The 23,306-nt window shown below is 38.1% G+C and overlaps 1 protein-coding gene across 6 annotated transcripts; it reads right to left on the reverse strand.

Annotated features, from left to right (window-relative positions):
- Positions 1 to 357: 357 nt before the first annotated feature.
- On the reverse strand, positions 358 to 23,102 carry MTX3 (metaxin 3). Of its 6 annotated transcripts, XM_082378401.1 has the most exons (10): positions 22,976 to 23,077; positions 22,401 to 22,470; positions 21,955 to 22,031; positions 20,918 to 21,010; positions 20,217 to 20,399; positions 19,995 to 20,071; positions 19,320 to 19,477; positions 18,841 to 18,937; positions 17,950 to 18,038; positions 358 to 15,167 (listed from the first exon to the last, which is right to left on the reverse strand). In XM_082378401.1, the coding sequence occupies exons 1-9, from the start codon at positions 23,054 to 23,056 to the stop codon at positions 17,972 to 17,974; spliced, it is 903 nt and encodes a 300-aa protein (XP_082234527.1). In that variant the 5' UTR covers positions 23,057 to 23,077; the 3' UTR covers positions 358 to 15,167; positions 17,950 to 17,971. The 6 variants fall into 6 exon arrangements, with proteins under 6 accessions (XP_082234527.1, XP_082234532.1, XP_082234528.1 ...); XM_082378406.1 differs by lacking the exon at positions 18,841 to 18,937 and having other exon boundaries at positions 22,976 to 23,102; XM_082378402.1 differs by lacking the exon at positions 17,950 to 18,038.
- Between the last annotated feature and the right edge of the window lie 204 nt (positions 23,103 to 23,306).

Below are 23,306 nucleotides of genomic sequence, written 5' to 3' on the forward strand. Positions count from 1 at the left end.
GTGATGGAAAGAAGTAGATGGATTCAGGGCATTTTTGGAGGTAGGACTGCTTGCACTTCTGATAAGTTGGATGAGAGTTTATCAGGGGTGAATCAGAAAGAGATACCAAGAATAACAGTTGGTGTAGAGGTTAATTTAAGCACATGGACTCTGAAGCCACATCATCTGAGTTTAAATCCCTGATTACTTACTTACCATTAGTAAGATGTGTGACCTTGGGCAAATTACATAACCTTTCTGTGCCTTAGTTTCCTCATCTATGAAGTGGGTGATAATAATAGTAGCTACTTTACAGATTTGTTAAAAGACAAAGTTATTGTATATAAAACATTTTAGGCATTGCCTGGCATGTTAGTAGGTTTTCTTTTCTTTTTTTTTTTTTTAGTAGTAGGTTTTCTTAGGGACTAAGAAAGAGGTAAATGTTCAGGTCTCTGACTTTGGCAACGGAGTAGCACAGGTGATGTTTATTGAGATGGGAAGCACTAGCAGAGGAAGAGGTTTTGGCAGAGTGAAGATCAGAGTTCAGCTTTAGATTCAAGTTTGAAATTGCTGCAGACCTTTTAGATCTCCTTTGGATAGGAGTCTGATCTCACAAGAGATGCCTGAGACATCAGTCTGTGAGATGTCAAATTATAGGCAGTATTTGAAGACTGAGGATGGAAAAGACAAACAAGGGAAAGTGTGTAAAGTGGGTGTGTGAAGTGAGTGAGTAAAATGTAAAAACAGGGAAAGGATTAAGCCATGAGAGTTCTCAAAGCCGAGTAGAGAAGAAGCCAAACATGATTTAGGTGCAGTGCTGTTACACACGTTCATGAGCCAAGCAGAAATAGAAACATCTAGTATAATGTGAATACATAGAACACGGAAACAAAGGACCTCTGTTGGGCTGCACCCCGCAGGCCTGCAAGCCTTGTAGTTGCCCAGCCTTGAGACTGAAGAAAGAGCCCAGAGACAGCAACAGAGACATCAATGGTTTGATGGACAGGGGATCTTATACGTCTGAAACAAAAGGGTCATGGAGCAACATCCCACCCCAGCAGGGAGGACATGGCAGCGATCTTTGCTACTCCAGGGAGAAGGAGGCTACATTTATAGGGGGAATTGATGTCAGGTTGGCTCAGTTACCAGGGAAACCGGCAGCTGGGGCACATCCCTCTCAGCCCTTCAGGTTAAGCACCATCACAAGGGCAGATGTTTCCCTTTGATAAATTAGCAGGTGGAACCGTTCTGGCCTAAGGATTAGAACAATCGCTAGCTGGGGCAGAGGGCAAGCACGTTCATATGAGTAGGTGTAGGTGAAGCAGGGACTGGTCAAGCAGGGGAATTACAAAGGGCAAGAACAACCTCCCTTCCATTTCTATTTTAAAGGAGCCTAAAAATCTAATTCTCTGTTTAGTCTTGTTAAATTGATTTTGTGGCTTCTCTATTACTCATTTGAGCCTCTTCGTCCAAAGACTTAAAAGAAAGTATGGAGTGATTTGGAGATTTAGGAGGTTTGGTGGCTGGATCTTCAGTGGTGAGGACAGAAGGTGGGGCAAAGTTGAACTTGAACCAGATGATGAAATGTCTTATAGGCTCTCTTAAGGAGCTTAGACTTGATAACAACAAGACACCATTAAAAGGTATTAAGCAAGGGTGAAGCATGATCTTTATGCATTTTATAAAGATCACTCTTGAACAATGTGGAGAATGGTTTGGAAAGGAGCAAAACCAGAGATAGGAGGCTGATGGTGTATCTGCAGCAGTGACCCAGGATAGAAGAGGCCATGGCAGGAGCACCGTTCAGATCCAAGTGATGACCATAGTGAGGAACAGATGGGACTTGGTGATTGACTAGATAGACAGGGAAAGAGATAAGATGACACCAAGGTTTCTGGTTTGTTTTCAGACTAGTCGGTGCCTTTAAAACATTATATTTTTCCTAAAACATACTTATGCTTCACAAAGCATTCTCAATGCTTTCTATAGCAATAACCCTTTAATTTTTGAATATGTTCTCATCCTGTCCCCTGATGAATGCACACAGTCATTAAGTAGCTCAAATGGAAAATAAAGATGCAGATTTACTTCATTTGGGCTCAGTTCTCTGGGCCCCAGGCCTAGATAAAAGAAACAAATTCTATTACCTAAACCACAGAAGCTGAAATCCTCTAGACAAAGAAGAAAATACTCCAGTGATTGACTTCGTCTCTGCATCCTCTGGCTTAACTAAGTATAAATGTATTAATATGCTTATTCACAAAAGAATTTAGCTCATCATTTTGAGAAGAATCCCATGTTTCAAATAGCGATATTTTTGTAATAAATAAGAAGTCCCTTGACAAACTCTATTAAACCCCATTTGAATCTCTGTTAAAGGGAAGGTTTCCTAATGACCTAGCTCAGCACTGCTGGTTGCATGCTGACTTGATTTGCAGCTATACATAAACATACATAAATAAATAGGTAGCTACGTTCTTGGTGGGAGCTCAAGGACCCACAGGAAGGCATTTTTACCTCTAGATATCTTTCCCAGCTCTGTCATGCTTTTTACAATTATCCCCGTCATCATTTGTTTCTTCTCACTCTTCCCAATTCCTCTCCTCCTAGTCGCTCTTGAACCTATTCCTATCCGCCCCTCCATGGAAACTGCTCATCAAGGTCATTTTGCTAAATCCAATGGTCAAGTCACAGTCACCATCTTACATAATCCATCAGCTCTAGTCACTGCACTTAATCACTCCCTCATCCTTCTTCATTTGGCTTCAAGGACATCACCTTCTTTTGATTTTCCTCCAGCCTCATTGGTCTCAGGCCTCCTTTCTGCTTCTCTCCATGGTCTCTTCATGTTCAGAGTGTCCCTGGTCTCAGTTCTTAGTCCTCTTCTCTTCTCTATAACTTAAATCCTTGATGATCTCATTCAGTCTCATGGTTTTAAATAACATCTTTATACTCATGACTCTTTAGTTGTATCTCCTGAACTCGAAACTTATATCTCCTCAAGTGCTTACTCAACATCTCCACTTGGATGTGTAAAAGTTATCACAAACTCAACATGTCAGAAATGGAACTCCCAATCTCCCCTCAAAAACTTTTCTCCTCAGAGCCTTTCCCATCTCAGTTGACGGCAACTTGATCCATTCAGTGCTCATGCCAAAAATCTTTAAGTCACTTCTCTTTTTCTCACAACCCACATCTAATCAGTCAAAAAATCTTGTTGATGGTACCCGAAAATACATCCAGAATCCAACCTCTTCTTATCACTTCCACTGCTACCATCCCATCCATCTGAGCCACCACCATCTCTTGGCTAGATTGCTATAATATGCTCCCAGTTGTTCTTCCTGCTCACACCCTTGTCAATCCTCAGCATCACAGCTCAAGTAGTCCTTTTAAAAAGTAATCAGCGACATCACTTCTGTACTCAAAACCTTGAAATGGCTCAGAGTAAAAGCCAAAGACTTACAAATGCCCACAGGCTCTTACCTGGTCTGCTCCCACTCCTTAGCTCACCGATCTCATCTCTTTCACGCTCCACCTTGCTCACTCTGCTCCAGAGACACTGGCCTCCTTGCTGATTCTCAGACATGCCAGACAAACCTTCCCTTAGGACCATTGCTCCACCTAGGATGTTCTTCATCAGATATCTGGAAGGCCGCCCAAAACTTCTTTCAAGTCTTTGCTCATCTTCACAATGAAGCCTATCTTGCCCTATTTAATACTGTCACTTGCCCCCAATCCCAGCACTCCCAGCCCCTTTATCCTGCTTTACTTTCTTTTTCCATAGCACCTCCACTTTCTACTACATTATATACTCTGCTTATTAGGTTCATTATTAATTGTCCCCCTCCCCCCGCTAAAATGTAGTACCCCAACAGCCGAGATCTGTGTTTTGTCCACTGATGTATCCTCAGTACTAAGAACAGTGCCTGGAACATAGGGGGCACTCAGTAAATACTTGTTGAATACATGAATGAATTTTTTTTAGCCATAAGAACCTTCTGTTACAAGGCAAATATATCTGGGTATAGGTGACACATTCAGCTTCAAGCTTCCAATTTGAGCCATTAACATACATTACAAGCTACAACTGGAACTACAAGTGATACGTCTTTGACACCTCTACTTTCCAGCTCACTCCTTCAACATATTCTTTGCACCAATGTTCTGGTCTTCTCCTCGGGATGGGGAATGGATACAGTAAGCATCACCTGCTTAGGGTTTGTCCTCCCTAGAATAATTTGGTCCTCTTCCTCTTCATCTCCATGAGGTCCTCACTGTGACCCAATTCCAAAAGCCCTTGTAACTGAAAATATGAGAAGTGGTGGCTCTATTAAAAAAAAAAAAAAAAGAGTTGGAGATTCCTAAAGTGGGCCAATATTGCCAATAAATCTGACTTTAGTTTATTGACATCTAGAGAAAATACAAATGATCACTAGACTTTTATAGCAAGAGAGAAGGATAAGGGATAGTAAGAAATGCTGGAAGGAACAGACTGCCTCATGGAGCAGCCATTGGGAAACTCACATCTTATTTTTGCTTAAGCTGGACCGTGTACTAACCCACCAAAGGTTTTGTAGGGCCCCCTCATGCTGCTGGCAACTAGGATAGCCTGGAGGGAGCTGCTCCAAGAGTTCTTGGCAACACCCACTGAATGAGAGATGCCAGGTAGGAGTATGGCAAGTGATCTATCCTACTAGAGCTTTTCTGAAGATTCCAGCCACTTCCACAATGCTCTCTATACTGAAAACACTCTAACAATCATTAGGATCAACTAAAAGAGAGGCTGAGCTTTTGTTTCATTAGGTACTGAGTTAATCCTCAAAAACTCTATTTCTTACATAGCACTAAATTGCTTAACCTCAGTCAAAAAGAAATCAACACAGAAAGTACCAAATCATAGTGCTGGGCACATACCATTAGTTCCTGCTTCTTACTTCTCTTGTTTTCCTCTACTCCCTCCCCACACCCACAATCTCATTTGAGATGACTGTTTTTCATGTTTGTCTCTTTCATGGCATGTCTCTATTTCTTCTTATTTGGCCCCAGATGTCAGACTGGCTTGCATTACTCCAGGCTGAATCATTTGATTTCCTGTCCATGTTCCTAACCTTTCCGGCTCCTTTTGTATCATTTCTCAGTCATTCCTGCTGTTTACAATACCTCTCAATTTAAAGCCATCTGCCACTCTCATTAACGAATCACTGACTCTCTCCCCCATGATCCCAGGGCATGTTGGATAAAACAAGACCTGACACCAATTCTCTTCCTTCCTTTCAAGGCACCACAACTCTGGGTTACTTTAACTTATTACCATTTTAAAATATGATTATATTATTATTGCATGTTTACTCCTAATCTAGGCAAATCTAATATATGAAAATTAGAATTGACCTTTTTTTTAATTATTCACTTTTCAGAAATTTTAATTATTAATTCCTTTAATTAGTCACCTTAGTGTACTTAAAATATGTACTCATTAGCTTACAAAAAAATAACTCAACTTTTCAAGGCTACTTACGGCCTTGAATACAAATATTTAATGTCCTTTAGCCACTTTATAAGAAATTGTTTCTTGTAGAGCTTTGAGAATAAAACCTAAATTCTTCCATTTGAATAGTAAGCTTCTGAGGAACACACCAGTTTTCTCACTGCTGATTCACTGGATCTCAGCTTCAACTTTTCTCACTCCTTTTCCTGATATACTCAAAATATTTTCGAATCCCAGCTATTCCTCCTTCCTCAAAAACTTTTTGAGCTTCTTCTCTGTCCCAAGCACTGTACTAGGTGCTGGGATAAATAAAGAAAGAGTCTCCATCCTCTGGGAGCTCTTAATCCAGGAAATAACATGAAGGAAAACAATACTGTTGCGTGCCTGCCATATTCTGGATCTGCAATGTGTTATTCCGTTTAGACCACAAGGAAACCCCATCTTACAGCAGAGAAGACAGGGTTTCAGAGAAGTTAAGTAATTTTCCTTTTATGCAGAATATGAATAGACAACTTACAGAAGAAACACAAATGGACTGTAGACATATGGGGAAAATATTCACCCTACTAGTTATCAAAGAAATACATATTAAATAAATAAATAAACTATTTTTTACCTTTCAGATTAGTGACGAGATAAAGAACTCAAAGTTCGTGGGGTTGCAGTAGAACAGGCTCTCCTACACAGGGCATCAGAGAATATAAAGTGGTGCATTTTCCTGAGAAACAACTTAATAACATATAACAAAGACCATTACAAGAGGAATTTACCCTAATGTCCATTGCAAAGGAATGAAATAAACAATGTAACATCATGCACTGAAATTGCACACAGCCTTTAAAAATCATGTAGAATATGTAGTGACCTACAAGATTTTCTGAACACTAAGTGAAAAAGCATATTACAGAACAGTACATACTATATAGGATTACAATATATACAGAACTGTGTGTGTGTGTGTGTGTGTGTGTGTATGTGTGTAGAAAACAGAAGACTGAAAGACTAGATACCAATAGGTTAACAGAGGTTATTCATAAGGGGTGGGATGGGGCTCTTCCTATTGGTAGCATCTAAATTTTAATAATTTTTTTAAAAAAACTAAACACATAAAAATGTTCATACATCCAGATTCAATTATTCCATTGCATTGCAATGAATAGTAATGCAGACTAAGAATCAGGTGACTTGCTTAAAATCACCGGTTTGGTGTGCTGTGTTAAGTCAGGCTTTCTAACTCTGAAATCCACTGTCTTTCTACATTCCATTCCTCTCCCTCGCCACAGCCCCAATTACATCATATTTAGAGTTCCTTTCTCTTTGGTTCTTTTTCCTTTTAATTTCTACATCTACTATATCCCTTCCCACCTTTTTCTAAACCATTTTAGCAGTAGTCACTGTGAATTGCATATTATATGTAATACAAAACGTAAACCATGTTCATTAGATGAAAAAGACAATTCCTCCCTCATAGAGAGAACTGGGACAACACATATCAGAATAGGCACAATCTGACAGTCTTCAAATAAGTCAGTTTGCTTCTTGCATTTAAAATGAAACTGAAATCTGTTTGGTCTTAACTGTGATATTTGGAAAGCATCATGCTTCCTTCTATACCAAAAGATTTCTTAACTTTTTCAAAATGTGAATTCTTGAGAAGACCACCTGCCCAAAACTCGGATCTGAAAAACCAATCCCTAATTTTATTTATAAATGTCAAGATTTCCCTATTTTCACTCGCTTACTCAAAAAGCAGGATAAATGTAATAGCCCCTCTCTTACTTGGAAAAGCACAGCTTTTGGAGTGAGTTGCCTGTGTCAGGAATTAGCAACGTCTTTGATGATGCACAGCTGTCTTCATTTCGTAATCACAGACGTCTAAAGCATTCCAGGAGGCTGACTAATGTACCTGGAGAAATGTGCCATGTTTTCTCATCCTTTCTCCTGAACTTCTTGTCAGATCAAGAAGGGATGAATATCTCCTTTGCTTTACAACTAGGAACTTAATTACAAGATGGAGTAAGACAAATCCTTACATTCTCCACCACCATTTCCTTCTTGTTCTCATATATACCTGTCTCAAACATATGCACAGTCCTCAGTGATCTTAGTGGTTTCCCCTTTATTTCAATCTTTCTCCTACGGAGATTCACTTAGGACAAGATCCCCATACGGAAAACTGAAAAGTTTTCCTACCAATGGTTGCTATTAATGGCAAAAGAAAAACAGAGCACCACTTATGTTGCAGCCTACTGTTCACCAAAGGACATCATACTAAATATTCAGGAGTTTTTGAGCACCCCAAATAGTCCCAGACCAAAGTCAAGCCTCTGAGCTGAGCAATTAATAACGAAAAATTCTGAAGGTGTTTGTTGAAAGGTTCTCAACTTTGTGACGCCAAATACCATCTTACGGAAAAACCCGAATGAACTTTTTGGCCAATCCAACAGTTGTCTTTCCCCAAAAGAATTCTATTATCCCACCACCACCAAATCTTCTTTCCTGCTCTCTTGCAAGAAGTAAGTGATCGTTACCACCTCAATCCACCCAAGGGCATTTCATCTGAAACCCGAAGTTCATATGCGATTAAGATTTGTATTCTTTGGTGATAGAAGTATCAACAAAGATGTAGCTGGCTTCTCATGTGAGAGGAATACATACCTGAACAGCTCTACTTGGAAGGTTGATGCATTTTACTATACACAAATTATACCTCAATTAAAAAAAATAAACTCTACTAACAAAGACTCATCCCCTCAGGGAACCTGCCCTTACTAGACTAACAGCCCTAACAGGGTTCTCCATACCCATATATGCTACCCAATTAAAAAAAAAAAAAAAAATGAATATCTTCCCCACTAACTAAAGTTGCATTATTTTTCTCAGTGTATGCCTTCCATCCAATTACATGGAACATCACTGGACTTTCTAAGTAAGCAAAAAAGAAAATTTTAAAGAAACTTATAAAGCCAAAGGGATAAGCTAACTAGAGTCCTGAAAAGTTGTGTGAGCTGTCTGAGGTTACACACACACCATGGCCTAGGGAGCAGGCCTCTAACCTCCTTTAGCACAGGCTGGAAAGAGCACAAGTGATCTCAATGCATCACAGAAAGAATGGACATTTTAAAAAGAACAACCCTCTATCTAGCTCAGTCCCAGCACAGAACTATTTTGAATGACCCCAAAATTCTTCCCAATGAAATATTCACCTCAAGGAATAAATAACATTAAACCAGGAATTAATAAACATTCAGGCAACTTGAGATTTTATTGTGAAAATAGCTATTTTGACATTATATCCAGTTTCTCATTTATCAGAATAAATTCTTCACAACATTGATCATCATCACCACTTCTGGGTATTTATACACAGTCTCTGAGTAAAATATCTTCACACTAAGCAAGGCTAGAATATTGGAATTATGACCAACAATGCTTATTTTAAGATTGTTTACTTCATAACAAAACTACAGTGTTTGTACGCTAGAACAGATGTTTCAAATGTATACCATTTGAAGATAAACTTGGTGGAGCAAAACCGATATGAGTATACATAAATTTCTTACTTGTCTTCTTTGCTATCAGTCTTCCAGAAAGCTAAAATTATATTACAAACACCTCAAATTTCCACTTCGGGATGAACAGAAAAATGGAAAGACATTATTTCCTATTTTACAAAATAAAACATCAAGTCAGAAGAAGAATAAAGCTCATCTTTATGCAATTAACATAAAAGCTTGAGTACACCCGTCCTTCTCCAAGAAATAAGACGCCAGCACTGCAAGAGAGGCAGCCAACAGGTCAAAGAACGAATGGCCAACACAGCCTCCTCTATAGTGCGTGACTCACTCAGTACTGACGCAAACTCTGGCAAGCCATTGTTTCTAGACATCCAGGGATCCGGGACATGTAAACTCAATGATTAGAAGGCATTTCTCTGAATTTGCATGAGGAGATCTAAAGAATCAGAACAAAGATCCAACTGCTTTGCACATGGCCAGATGTTCACCACACCACAACTCAAACCCAAAGGCAAGCTTTCCAGCAAATACACATCCAAAGCAGGCAGTTCCAAATATGCAAGCATATACACTGCAGAAAACAAAGAGCATCCTTATGCCTGATGAGTGAACTGGGTTTATACTTTGAAATGAAATCAGATATACTTAGTCCTCTGAAATTAGAAGGTCTAGTGAGGCTTAAACTTGGGGGGATACAGAAACTTGCTGAGAATTTAATAAAAACCGTAAACCCTCATCCTAGAAAATGCATACACAAACATACAATCCTTTTTTAGACCATGTCTTCAGTAATAGAAGTTGAAAATATTAAACTTTCCTTGCTTTTGTCACTGAAGCAACTGTACACTTTCTAAGACACTATGTGTGTATGCATGTGCATATATATATATATATATATATATATACACATATATAATAACTAGCTTGTATGTGACTTTAATGCTATAAATACTCACTGCCTTTCTGGTACTTTTAAAGCACAGCCAAGAACAGTTTGGAATGGAACTCCAAGTTGGTTCCCTCTGTCTCATAGATGCCTAACAAGTGGTTAGTTCTCTGAAACCACCAGTTCACACTCCTGTACAGCTGTTCCAAGCCAACTGGGATTCTAGAGAAGCAGCTGGACTGACCAAGGGTCTCACATGTGCCTAAATTACCAGCCTATTTAGACCCACAGCCAAACCTCAGTCAACTCCATGGTCCTAGGGAGCCCTAACCTGTCGCTTCCATTTTATCACCACTCACTAGAAGGGCAGCCAACAACTGGAAACCTCTGCAATGAGTACAAACAAGCAGAAGCACTCTTAGGGCAGCATTTCCCTAAGTGTATTTCTCAGAACACAAATCCCACATGATACCTACTTAAAAAAAAAATCCACATAAAAATAAATTAGGAAAATAGTGTATAAAATACAGGCCCTTCTTGGAGTCTGAAACCACCAACAGCATATGTAAGGTTCTGAGAAGCCTACAGTAACTTAACTTTGTCTAACCCAGCATTTCCCTATTTAGCCAAAGAACCCTCTATTCATATAATAACAATATATTCTGCCAAAATATATCTTGAAATGCTTCTCCAAAGAACTGAAATACAGTTTAAAAATATCTTACAATATAATTTCAAATTAATAATAATGAGGATATAAAAAGACTTATTTTCCTGCATTTTTTTAAAGCAACTACTTTGTTTTGCTCTAAATAGTCTTTTATCATAACATTCCACTCTCTGTTTACAAACATCCAACTCAAAGCTACCCTTTCTTATATCATTGTTCAAGAATGTTAATTCTCATCAGTAATCATTGGCCTCCTCATCTGGAACAAATGATTTTTGTATGCTTTTTGATTCCGAGGATACCTCTCCACCTCAATCACAATAATTTTAAGTCTAGGGGAGGTAACCTGGACTTCTAGCAAACATTATATCCCAACAAGAGTTTGGGGCTAAATAATTTTACAAACACTTTAAAAAAACAAAAGCAAAGCACTCCATCTTTACATCTCTATGAAAATCAACATTTTGAAGATCTAATGAAACTTCAGTTAAACCTTTGAGACTAGGATTACTGACCTTTGGTTCATGTAATTAACAACAAATTTCTTAAAAATCTAGTAATTTCTTAGGAAATATGAAAACATTGAAAAGTAAATGTAAATTCCACAGAGCTGAACAAGAAAAAATGCAAAAGATAATTCTAAATGCCAACAACATATACAAAAGACCGTCATTACAACCCAAATATAATATGTGGCTCTGCTCAGGATTTCAATTACATAAATAATTAAACCAAGACAAAGTCAATCACTAAATCCCTGTGAACTTAAAAAACAAAAAGCTCACAGACACGCTGCATTTTGTTCATCAAAGCATGGTCCTAGTGTAGTTAGAGAGAGAACACTTGCAAAACAAAGAAGGATTACCACACAGAGACAAGGAGGAGTTTTTTTCAAAATATTTTATCCTCAAAAGTAAACCCACATACCATAGGAAAAAAAGATACAATTACAAACATAAAATCGTAGAATTTTTAATCTCCTAGGGAAAAGGGGTTCTTGGTTTTAGGGGTTCTTGTTGTTTTTCTTTGCTGATATGGTAAAACAGATCTTTAGATTATCATTTGTTATAAATCTGAGGTGTTTTTTTCTTTAAACTCAAGAATGAAATAAATTATATTTAATTTATATTATGCATTTATTCATCTGGAACTGAATACTGAATACTATGTTTACAGCATTAAATTTTAAATCATAGTTTATCTAGATAATGATAAACTTATTGAATTTATTTTTAAAACCCTTTTATTTTGAAATAATTATAGACTCACAAAAAGAAGTTGCAAAAATAGTACAGAGAGATCCTATGTAACCGTCCCTCAGCTTCTTGTCTTTACATTTAAGCATTTATATTTTGGTTTCAGAGGGATACAATTTTTGACAGTTTATGAAAAAGTAAACAGTTTATGAAAAATCTAATAACATGGTAAATGTCTATTCCTGGAAGAGGCTCTAAGAAAACATACTACTGACTTCAAATACCACTTTTATCACATGATACTACCTTTAAAAATTGGTTTTCTGAGATACTAACACTGTTACCAATTTCTGCCTCTTTTGATGTCTAGTTTTCTTCCATTTTTGCAGACTTCTGAAAATTGTAACTTAGCTCTGATTGAAATAAGCTTCCCCATTCCTTTAAGTTAATATATCTAGCCACATTAAGTGAACAGAAATTACAAATGGAAATCAAAATGCTTCGGATTTAACATAAAATCTCTAATCCTCTAGCACTCAAAAAATAAAACAAACATGTCTAGGTTGAAATTTAATTCGTTTGTCAGTGCCAACCTTTTAGGGGGAAAAACATTGTGTAGGAATGACTGTCCTTAAAGGTCTTTTACAGTTTCTTTGGTCTTAGGGGAATGGCCAGTCTTATGGATAACTGATGACAGTTTGTTGATGAAAGATCTTTATCTTATGGGGATTATCTGACCAATTTTCTCATCCTATACTACCAAGAAACATAAACACAAACATAGTCCCTTTTATCATATTATCCTCCACCATCACTTCCAAAAGAAAGTGGCTCACAGTATTTTAAGACTGTGGACCATTTATCCCAGCCAACTCAAACTTTATCCAAAGCATATCCTGACAGGTTGCTCAAAAGCTCTCTGCCCAGTCTGGAAAGTTATCCCTTTCCAAGAGCTTCCTATATGTATGGCTGATCCCTGGAGTGGCTTGTGCTCAGCGATAGCTTCCTAGCATCTCATTAGCTTATACCAAAACCCTCAACTAAGTAACCCAGCATATAAATTCTCACTTACCTAAATCATATTTTGCATCTTAGGAAAGATAGTCTGGAAGCATCATGGCCTATATAGCATACAGCTAAAGGCAGTTCAAAGCAGGAATGACCAAAAGGAAATAAATCATATTTATAGTCGTCTCTCTACTAAAAAAGGATAGATACTTGTTATTCTAAAATGATATTTTTTTATTAAACTTTCAACACATCAAACATTACAGTATGCTTACTGGCTGCATCTTTGTGTCGTAAGAATACGATATTCCTTCCACATTCCTATAAAAATGTAAACACATTTTGCTTGCTCATGGACAGTAGTAACCTTATTGACAGAAAACTTTACATAACCCAGTATTATCCTTTGACTTTGCCCATGGAGAAACCTGGAGTTAAATTTACCATTCAATTTTAGAATCTGTTAGGGTTAATATAGTTCTTTCTCCTACAAATTTTTTAGTTTTCCAAAAACTAATTTTAATTGTCCTGTTTTACACACGTTTGACAATTGTAAGTCACTTCAAATGCTTTTTGAAAGTTTTAATAGAAATCATAATCGAAAATGACTAACGCTGACTAAACCATAAGCAGATGATTAATGTGCTAACCACTCATCTCTAATAAACATCAATCAAGTCCTATGGTCATGATTTCCAACACAGAACATTCAAACAGATTTCCGATTGCTGGACTATAACAGAAGACTAACGCATCACACACACACACACACACACACTCTCTCTCTCCCACCTTGGCAGAAGTAATGTGAAACTCATTAGCTTCTTTCTCTCAATGCATCCAAACAGATGAACAAGACTTTGAAGACTACCCTGTTTCTCATTAAAACTTTCAAGAAAAAATATTTACAATGACATAAAGACTTCTGTATAAATAGCTACCTAAATACAGAACAAATTGAGAGGATGCAGGTCAAACACAGCCAAGTTCCACTCAGCTCAAATCAGACAAGTCTCTTGAGTCCAAAACTGTTTTCCTAACCTGGGGGTTTCTGCAGGATGTGACAAGATTTGCTGAGCACCATAGTAATCTTTTAAGACACTAATCAAAAACATGGTCCTATATTTTAAAAACCCCAGAAGTAGTTTTAGGACAGCAGAAGCACCTCAGCCACTAAAATAAGCAAGATTCTATTATAAGTAAAATTACCCACACAGCAAATCTTTGAATAGTTCAGCAACCAATAAATAGAAAATGTTCTTTAAAATCTGCTATTTCCGATTACTCCATTGACTCCTTCAACTGCAGTTAACTCTATGGAAAATAATTAGTTGTCATAAAGGTTGTGACTACATGATATGTTTCTTAGGAAAGAGCACTGGTCTGAGCCAAGCATGGTGAACCTGGACCAGGTGCACAGTAGTACTTCTAGTTCGCTGGCAGTGGGCTCCTCCTGAGTAGTGTCTAACCACTGGGCAAGTGTCAGTCAGACTTTACAGCCTGGCATAATAACGATGCTAACACATTCAGCTCTCCTGAAATCAACCCAAGAAAGAGATGACTAGAGTTAAACATGTACTATGAATACACAGGTCTAAAGCTCCAATAAATTAAAACAGCCCTTGCTAACCTGTATTGAACACATGAGCAAATACTGTTACATTGAAGTGCATATAGTCAGACAAATATTATATGTAACCATCTTTAATATTTATATATATGGTACTAACTCCCCCAAAGATTAGACTTATGAGAGCATAATTAAAAACACATTCCTCATTGCTTTTTAAAGTTAAATACAGGCTTTTCTACTGAAGTAAATAGAATATTAGAATAATATATTTTTCCTAACGTCTAAAATAAGCATCAGATTTCTAAACAGAAGAAAAAAAGGCTTCAGCCAAAGAGCCACATATTAGATATTTAGACTGGTCTAAGAATACTAAATTAATAAATTAACTTGAATAAACTAACAGTGCACATTCAGAACAGAAGTGTAGCTTTGGGCCAGCAACACGTGAACCAAAGGCAAAAATCTGCCAAGGTTAAGGCAGGTTTTTTATATACAGTACAATGTGTTTTCTTTTTTCCCCAAGTTCATTTAGCATTTACGTTGATGTTATTTAAAGTGCATTGCCAAGCTAAAACACGAGCTTCCTAACTAAAAAAAAATTGCTGTCACAGAAAGTTTCTTTTGTTTTAGAGTCTTCCTTATACTTATTTATGAATTTTCTTTTTGCCTTCACACACTTAGTGTAAGAGATTACTGCAACAATTACATGACTTTGGACACAAAGCATGAAGACTGTCAGGGTGATAGCCGTTGTGAGGAATTACTTTCTTCTTCTGCTGGAGTCAATTTAAGTGTTGGCAGTTTCCGAGGAGGAAGTTGAGGGCTTTGGCGAAGATTGTCATCCATCTGTGGAAAGTACAAAAGGTACATCTGACTAATGGCTATGGCACCACTTATATGGACTGTGGCCTCCCCATCCAAACTATACTAGAAGAGTACTGAACCTTATGTTTCTAGGACTGCTAGAGAAACCTTTTTCTTGCAAATAATCTCTCAAGAATTCTAAACATATCTAAATACTGGCTGGCTCAGTATATGTATGAAAGCAATATGGCTCACCCTTGATGACTTCACAAAATTACAGTAATTCCACAAAATGAATAGTCTACTGAACTCAACCACAGCACAACTTGGTTTAAGAGATCTTCTAATATTAAGTGTAAAAGCAGTATTTCTGTTACATTACTCTCCACAGTTTACAAAGTATGTTCTCATTTGATCTTCCCAACACAACTGTAAAGAAAAAAAAAAAAAAGGCGGACACAATCATTCCCTATTTTACAGATTAGCAAAATGAAGCTCAGAATGGTTACCAGATTCGCATTAGGTTGCAAAGCTAGCATCAGAGCTGAAATGTGAACACAGGTCTTCTTATTCTAACACTATTGTTCTTTCAACTATATCTCATTGCCTCAATAAAAATGACCTGTACTCCACTCAAAAAGATCACCTCTTTTAGGCTATGACTATTTAGACCAAGAGAAGTTACGAAAAGAGACAGAAAGAAGGATAAATTCTTTAGACCTAATCCAGAGGCAATGCAAACACTGGATCAGTTCTAAGTCTGCTCCAGAGAAACAAATCAAGAGCATATTTAGAAAATGTCCAAGAGTTTCAGACTTACCCTAAGGAGTACGTTAGCATCCCGGGAAACACTAGGACAGGGGTTACTTAGAACTGAGTCAGACCTTAGAAAACTACCTTTAACCAGGGTACCCCAAAACCAGAGTGCAAGGTCCTGGTGTTAAGCTGCTTCATAAAAGACTTGAAAGCAGCTGCCATCAATGACCCAAAACCAACAGAATATAGCATCTTATCATCTACTTGATAGGTAGGCTTTTTTAGAGTTTTGAATATAAGCAGCCCAAAACTCTCTCTTATCTTCTCAAGATGCTTTTATAAAGCATAGGGGAAATGTTTCAGCAGAGGTACATAGGGTTCATAATAAAAGGAAAAGAATAAAAGATTAACTCTTAATTTTCTGAGGGAAAAAGTATTCCCAGTGAACTATCTGAATCAATTGTGATACCTTTTTTTTCCTTGCAAGAACTAAGTTCCTCAAACATAACTCTCTCTTTTTTTTAAGCTCTAGATTTCCTGTCTAAATGGTGAACGGTGGTAGCCAATAGAATTTGTTGTTCTAATGTCTTGTAGCAAACAGTGAACTGTACTGAAGAGCAGATGGGAAGTGGGGTGGAGAGAGGTGCTGATATAGGGTCAGGAAACTCTCATATATTGATGATGCCAAAATGGAACTGTACCAAGTGGTGACAGGGCCTCCTGGCTTCACTTTCTGCATATGTAGGTATTTCATGGTTCCCTTCACATGTCTAATGAATTTGCCACAGATAGAAATGGAAACTATACTGGATAGCCTTCATCTAGCAGAAAAGTATCTAAAACAGTCTGAGTAATCTTTCCATTATCCACACTTAACTCTCAGTGTATTTCCTCTCATGAGATTTGCTGGGTTAGGCTATGAATTAAGACAAACTTGGCTTTGACTCAGCTTACCCAAACTTTAATAAGAGGTACATGCAATACCATAAAAAGAAATAAAATGGTCATTCCAGAGAGTGGCAGTTATAAATCTGGCTATTACCACCAGTAGTAATGGATACATACTTTCATTCATGAGTTAGATGACTGACTAACTGCAAAGCCCATGCTGGAATCCAATTTCTAGGGTTCAAATTCCCTCTCTACCTCTTGCCAGCTGAACGGCCTCGGGCAGGTGATGTTATAAGCTACTCTCGAAGCTTCAGTATCTCATCTGTAAAATGGGAATGACAAAGTACCTGCACACACAGAGCTGCTGTGAAGATTAAATGAGATAACTCATATAAAGCTCATATAACACAGTGCCTGTTACTCAATCCCCCAAATCCTCTAGCCAGTGTTATTAAGTCACAATGACCTATTAGTTTGTGAAAGAATAAAGCATTATCCATTTGTATAAGAAAAAAAAGAAAGGTTATCAAACACTTGAGGAAAAATGCATAACTCCCTTGTATTTTTCCAATTAGAATCACCCTTGAAATTTCCATTGTTGGCTCCCTCCCCTACCCAATTCCTCAATATCTCTCTCAACAAATGCATACTCCCTAAGTGGCAAAATATCCACACTGGCAAAAACTGTAGACAACGTTGAGAACAGAGGATAGGAAGGAGACAAAATAAAACCATTTATGTGGAAGAAAGAAAAAAACACCATAGTGCTTTTAGCAAGAAAGGATAAGCACAGGTGCTTACAATCTCAAGAAACGTTAACCCTCAGAGACAGAAAGAAGCAGACAAGCAAGCTAGAAGTGTTTTTTTGTTTGTCTCTCTCTTTTTTTGAAGCCAGGCTTTTGGGTCTCCTAACTTGAAAAGTACTATTAACTGGGTGGTAAAAGTAAATCCAGTACCATTATCAGATCTTTCCCCAAAGCAATCAGGCCATTACTGGCTTCAAAACACTGTATTTTATACAGCTTTAGTAAATGTATGTTTAAACAGCTTTCTGAAAAAATAAACTTAAAAAAAAAAAAAACTGAAAAGGTAAAGTTAATGCATAACCCAAAACAATATTAATTGCAGAAAGGAAAATACTAAACTACTATAAAATAACAATCGAAGTAAACTTGACCTTTTCAATCAAGTTGGATTCCTTATTTACAAGTTGTGTGAGTTTCTGCAGATTTGCATCTACCGTTTCTTGTCCAGCAGAAGAGATGCCTAAGAAGCCAGGACAGAAATCAGAAAGAGGAAATTCTGAAAGCCTTACAAGCTGTTTAGATTCAAAGAATATTGAGTCTATCCACCCTCCTAAGTGCCCCACTGCCCACCCCACCCTCCAAAAAAGGCAAAGTGAAAAACCATTCTGGGTTCAAAGGCAAACTTAAGAGGGAGAGTAATGCCCCAAAACCAAACACTAAGCCAAAGGACTATATTTGTCCTTAAGGAGACCCTGTTAGCCAAGCATTATGCAGATAGCCAAGGTCATTAGCAAGAGCACAACAGTCCTTATTTCCTTCTCAAATTTGACTTGTACCTTCCCCCCCATTTCACATAGGTCTTTAGTTACAACTATTTGAACAGCTTTCTAAGGCCCAAACTGCTATCCACGAAGCATCCGAAGTACTTGGAGGAACTTTAAAAAATACAGATTCCTGGGATCCATCCCTAAGGGATTCTAATTCAGTGAATCTGGTATAGGACCCAAGATTTTGTATTTGTTCTGTAGTCAGGTTTGCTAACCACTGCTCCCAAGTAACAAGGTTGAAAGTTACTCAGTTTCATGACCCCCAAAGTAACTAACCCCTCCCTTGTTATATACAAGTGTATTACATACAAAACACATAACCCACTATAAAAAGTAACCTGTCCCTAAACCAACGATCCTTATGACTTCTATTTTTTAAAAGGACAATTCTGGCCAACTCTCCCCATACAAATTTTGTGTCCCAATCACTTAAGCACAAGGCCCAACACTCGAAGAATCAGAGCCTAAGTGACAGGTGCCCTCTGTTTACTATACCTCCAGTCGGATGCAATCAGTTTTGAAGTACTGGAATCATGGGAGTGTACCTCACCAAAATCAATCTGCTGCTCATTTCTGTTCACACAGGAAAATGCTAGAAGCAACATTTAAAGTAATTGCCCATTTGCATTAGGATAAATGCTATCTTTCAGCAGGGACACAATAAATACCTGTGGTTAACTTTTAGAAGAAAATGCCCCACTTCAAAGGGGCAATATTTAAAGAAAAAGAAGCAAGAACTGTATAAAATCCAGAACAGACAAACGGCAAATATATATTTCTCTATTTAAAGAAGAACTCACACATGGGAATAAAAATAAAGTTGGAAAAATGCAACTTTTTGAAGTTCTATAAACCAGCATTTAAAGACAATATACAAACTTCTTTAATAAGTAATGGATTTGGCTTATACATCCTTAGGAGAATATGCAAGTATTCTATGCAAACAAAGATTAGCTGAACAGGAACCAGCTTACCTCCAAGACTAAGCCTAAAATAACTGTTTAGGATGTCATCACAAAAGCGACACAGGTTGGAGAGCTGTTTCAAATGTTCTTGTAACTGAACTTTAGGAAAGCATACTTTATAAAGAGGTGCGAGAAAACCAAACACATAGGCATCCAAAGTAGAAGGCCTAAAAATAAATTAAGGATTTTTTAAAAGCACATAAGAAAATATTAATTTGGGATTATGTTAAAAAAAAACACTTTTTCTCAAATACATTTGTCAATTCTGAAGTACACAATACAGTCTTTTAAAAGGTTTACTACCCATTCTGGCTTATAAAAAGGATGCAGCTAGGGTTTTACTCATTTGTAGCTTTAAAAAAATACTCTACCCATTTTATTTAGAAGAAAATTAAGTTGTAAGTTAATGATTCATTTTTACTCATAAGTGTGTTATAGAGACTGGAGACACGGTGGGAATAGTCTTAGAAGTTTCAAATTCACATATGTAGCATATTAAGTCAATGTGAGATTACCCAAACAGAAAAAGTTTCCTATAGTAAAAATCCATTAAATATTTTTTTTAGGTGAAAAACTCATTGGGGATGGGGTGGGAGGACCAGGCAAGGGAACTTGCTTTAAATAACTGCTCACTGAATACATGCAAACAAAACATCAAAATGGTTTTTAACGGCATGCACTCACGTATCTCCAAAGAAAAACTGAGATGTTCCCAGTCTGTTTGACAGAAGATTTAGGCACTCCTTGGCATCTCTGTATATCTAATAAGGATGAAATTACATCTCAGAGGTAGGAAAGATACTTGAGAACTCCTTTTCAGACTAGCATCTATAGGTGAGTTCACCCCTGCTCTTTCTCTTGTCCTCCTCTGGAGGGCCCTTGCTCTGAAGGTAATCCCAACCATACCTGAGCTTCTACATCTCGGAGGTGGTAGAGGGGAGGCTCTCCCCTGGTCAGGAGAATCCTATTCAGTGCTCCCTTAGACATTCTTCCAGGCAGGATCAAACTCAAGGGAAAAGGCATTCGTGAAGCAAACCATGGCTTTGTCACAGTAAAGTAATTGTCACTCTCAACCCAGAATGTGTGAAGCTGCAAAAGGAGGGAAAAAACACTACAAGGATATTCTTTTACTAAAAGGAAGATCCTCAATCAATGTGAAAGTTTTTCATAAATATCTCTGAATGAAGTTGACTTCACACAAATTTTCCAGTTAGGATGACTCAAGGATAAATCAAGGTTTTTAAGTGTGTGAGTTTTGTTGACTGCTCTATCCCAAGCACCCAGAGTAAGGCCTGGAACATAGTAGGTGCTCAATGAATATTTGTTGAATGAATGAATTACAGTTGGCCCAACTCTATACATGGACAAACTCCAATCTTTCACAGAGAATGTTTATTTCCAAAATGACATTATCTTTCACTTTGTTGTTTCATACACTAGTTGAACGTCTAACAGAATCAACCCAGTTCTGCAGTTACATGAAAGAATCAAGACTGATACATAAATGAAATTTCTTCTCTTAAGCCTCTTCCATTATTCTTCTTCTAAATCGACTAAGTACACTTTCAGTAAGTCACTAAAATACTGTAATATTCACCAATGCTCACCACTGCAGGAAGAAGTTTCTCTTCGAGGAGAGCAATGTAAGCTAGTGTATCTGCCCCTTGTTTTGCTGACAGTTCATAATCGGCATTATATTTCTATTAAAAAATATAAAACCAAAAACCTCATAAGTCAAGAACATCCCAAAACAGTGAAGCTAAATAAATTAGGACTCCTATTCTTCCTCAAAAATGGCAAACATATTAAAAGGGGAAAAGAGAAATACAAATTCAGCGACAAATGCTGGTTAATGCAAATAAAGTTCTTAGCACAGCATCATGCACACGTTAAGGTCAATAAATGTTAGTTTTAGGTGTTTATTTATTATTAACTATTATTTCAATGATTGTTAATGACCTAGTTTAGTGCATGGCATGTAGTACAAACTTAATAGAGGCTATTATTATTCTTGTTAACAATAAGGAAAAAGTTCTAATTAGTAGCATTTTCCCCTTGAAAAAAAGAAAACCTTCCAATTGAGAAAAGTTCTAAATTTTGTTGATATAGGACTTCTTTTTTTTAACTATTGGCAAAAATCAATGATAACTTTCGCATTTATGTAAATTGTTACAGTTTAAACATTTTAGATATATAAATCTTGGCATGTTCAGATATTTTGGATACATTATTTCATGAAACATTTAACTGCAACTATTAGTTTAAGTGCTTTTAAAAAATAAATAGTTGCTAGTTGATGGGAACTCAGACCTCACACCAAGCACAAAATGTGTAGCAATTATGGAACTAAATTTACAATCATATCAATAAGTACAATAGTGAAAATGGTTAAATTGAATCTACTTATTCCTAAACTTCAATAAAAACCAAGCAAAGTGCATGAAAATATAAATTGACTATAACTCACTATATGGCTTTTGAATCACAGTACAACTCATGATTTAGAGCAGTGACTCTCAAATCTATTCTTATATCAAGCCCTATGTATCTCCAAAAAAGAATTCTAAAAAAAAAAATTTTTAATGCACTTTCTTTGGAAGCAACATGCAGGGATCAAGAATCTACTTCTTCAGAAGGAACCCACCTGTTTTCTTAAAAAGTTTAGTATTTTTGCTGGCTGAGAAACAATATTGTCTTCAGTTGTCAAAACTGGTACATCTCCTGTAATCAAAACACAGTTTACATACAAGGAAGCATTTCGATTTCCTCTGAAGAGATTCCAATACCCTAAAAACTATGCCAGTCACATTTGGAGAAGAAAAAAATGAGTAACTCATCTTAGGTTTTTGCAATTTCACACACACACAAAAAGTTTTGGAGAGCATTTTCATTTCTCGTAATTTCCACTGATTTGGCTTCTCCTTTGAAGTATTACTCAGAATGATCAAAACATAAGCAACACACAGCCAAGGTCATGGTAAGAACTAAAACCCCAAGGTACTCCATGGCTACAAGCCCCCTAGCTTTAAATAAGAGGCGGGAGGGTGCTTACAGAGGGCAGAAATGGGTGTTTAAAAGTTTACACTGTACCTCTTGAACCTCTCCAGGTGTTATCTATGACATTGACTTTCAGGGGTGCACCAGAAAATTTGGCGTAAGCCTGAAAGAGAGTTTGCAATAAAACATTTTAGACTGAGTACGTAATGCAAATCTGCAGAGCAGCTTTACTTCAAAGCCGGGTCCCCCGAAGGCAGAAACGCCTGACTCGGGGGCTGCGTCCCTCCCGCTACTTCTAGCCGGGGTTGCGCGCTACCAAGATTTCGAGGACTTTTTTCCCCCCACACGTTTGGGGGATGCAGAGCGGATAGCGCGCGCCTCCTGTTTTGGGCTTTCATTCCACTGCGCAGACGGCTTTGCAAGGCTGCGAAAACTCGGAGCCAAGCGGAGAAGCCATGACTTCTCCTCCAGGCTTCGGCGGGGTCACAGGCTAGGCTGTAACTCGTTGGACGGGAGGGAGCCCCGGGCGGTGCAGCGAGCAGCGCCCCGGCCGGCCGGGCCCGAGCGCCGCGGGAACCAACCCCAGCCGCCGGAACCCGGACCAGCCAGCCTCGCGTCTCTGGCCCCGCCCCTTCTTTCCCGCGCCCCGGCTCGCGAGGCGGCCTCACCATCACCACCAGGGACTCGCTGTGCACCGACGGAAGCCCCCAGCCGCCTCCCCAGCACCTGAGCTCCAAGGGCGCCGCCATCTTGCCGGGGCCGACCTTTGCTATCCCGGAAATACTTTTGCCGCCTACTTTCCGGCACGTGGAAACGCGGGGGCGGGGCGCGAGGGAGGGAAGGGTACTTTGGGGACTGGGGGAGGTGCAAGGCGGGAAGGGCCACTGAAGGGGTTAACAACACGCTTAACATCAGTTTGGCCTGGGGGTTAAGAGTCCTGGGCAATGTCATACAACCCGCCAGTAATTCCTCAAGTACTTATTGGATGCTTAATGTGTA

The sequence above is a fragment of the Balaenoptera borealis genome (assembly GCF_965194805.1).
Source record: "Balaenoptera borealis genome assembly, chromosome: 2".
Classification (NCBI taxonomy): domain Eukaryota; kingdom Metazoa; phylum Chordata; class Mammalia; order Artiodactyla; family Balaenopteridae; genus Balaenoptera; species Balaenoptera borealis.

Excerpts from the sequence above, each read along its gene's own strand:
- MTX3 (XM_082378406.1), bottom strand. The coding sequence starts at position 23,056 with ATGGCGGCGCCCTTGGAGCTCAGGTGCTGGGGAGGCGGCTGGGGGCTT. Across the intron at positions 20,400-20,917 it reads AGAAACTTCTTCCTGCAGTG|CTTCACACATTCTGGGTTGA; the intron begins GTGAGCATTGGT and ends CTCCTTTTGCAG. Across the intron at positions 19,478-19,994 it reads CAGTTTTTCTTTGGAGATAC|GCCTTCTACTTTGGATGCCT; the intron begins GTGAGTGCATGC and ends ATTTATTTTTAG.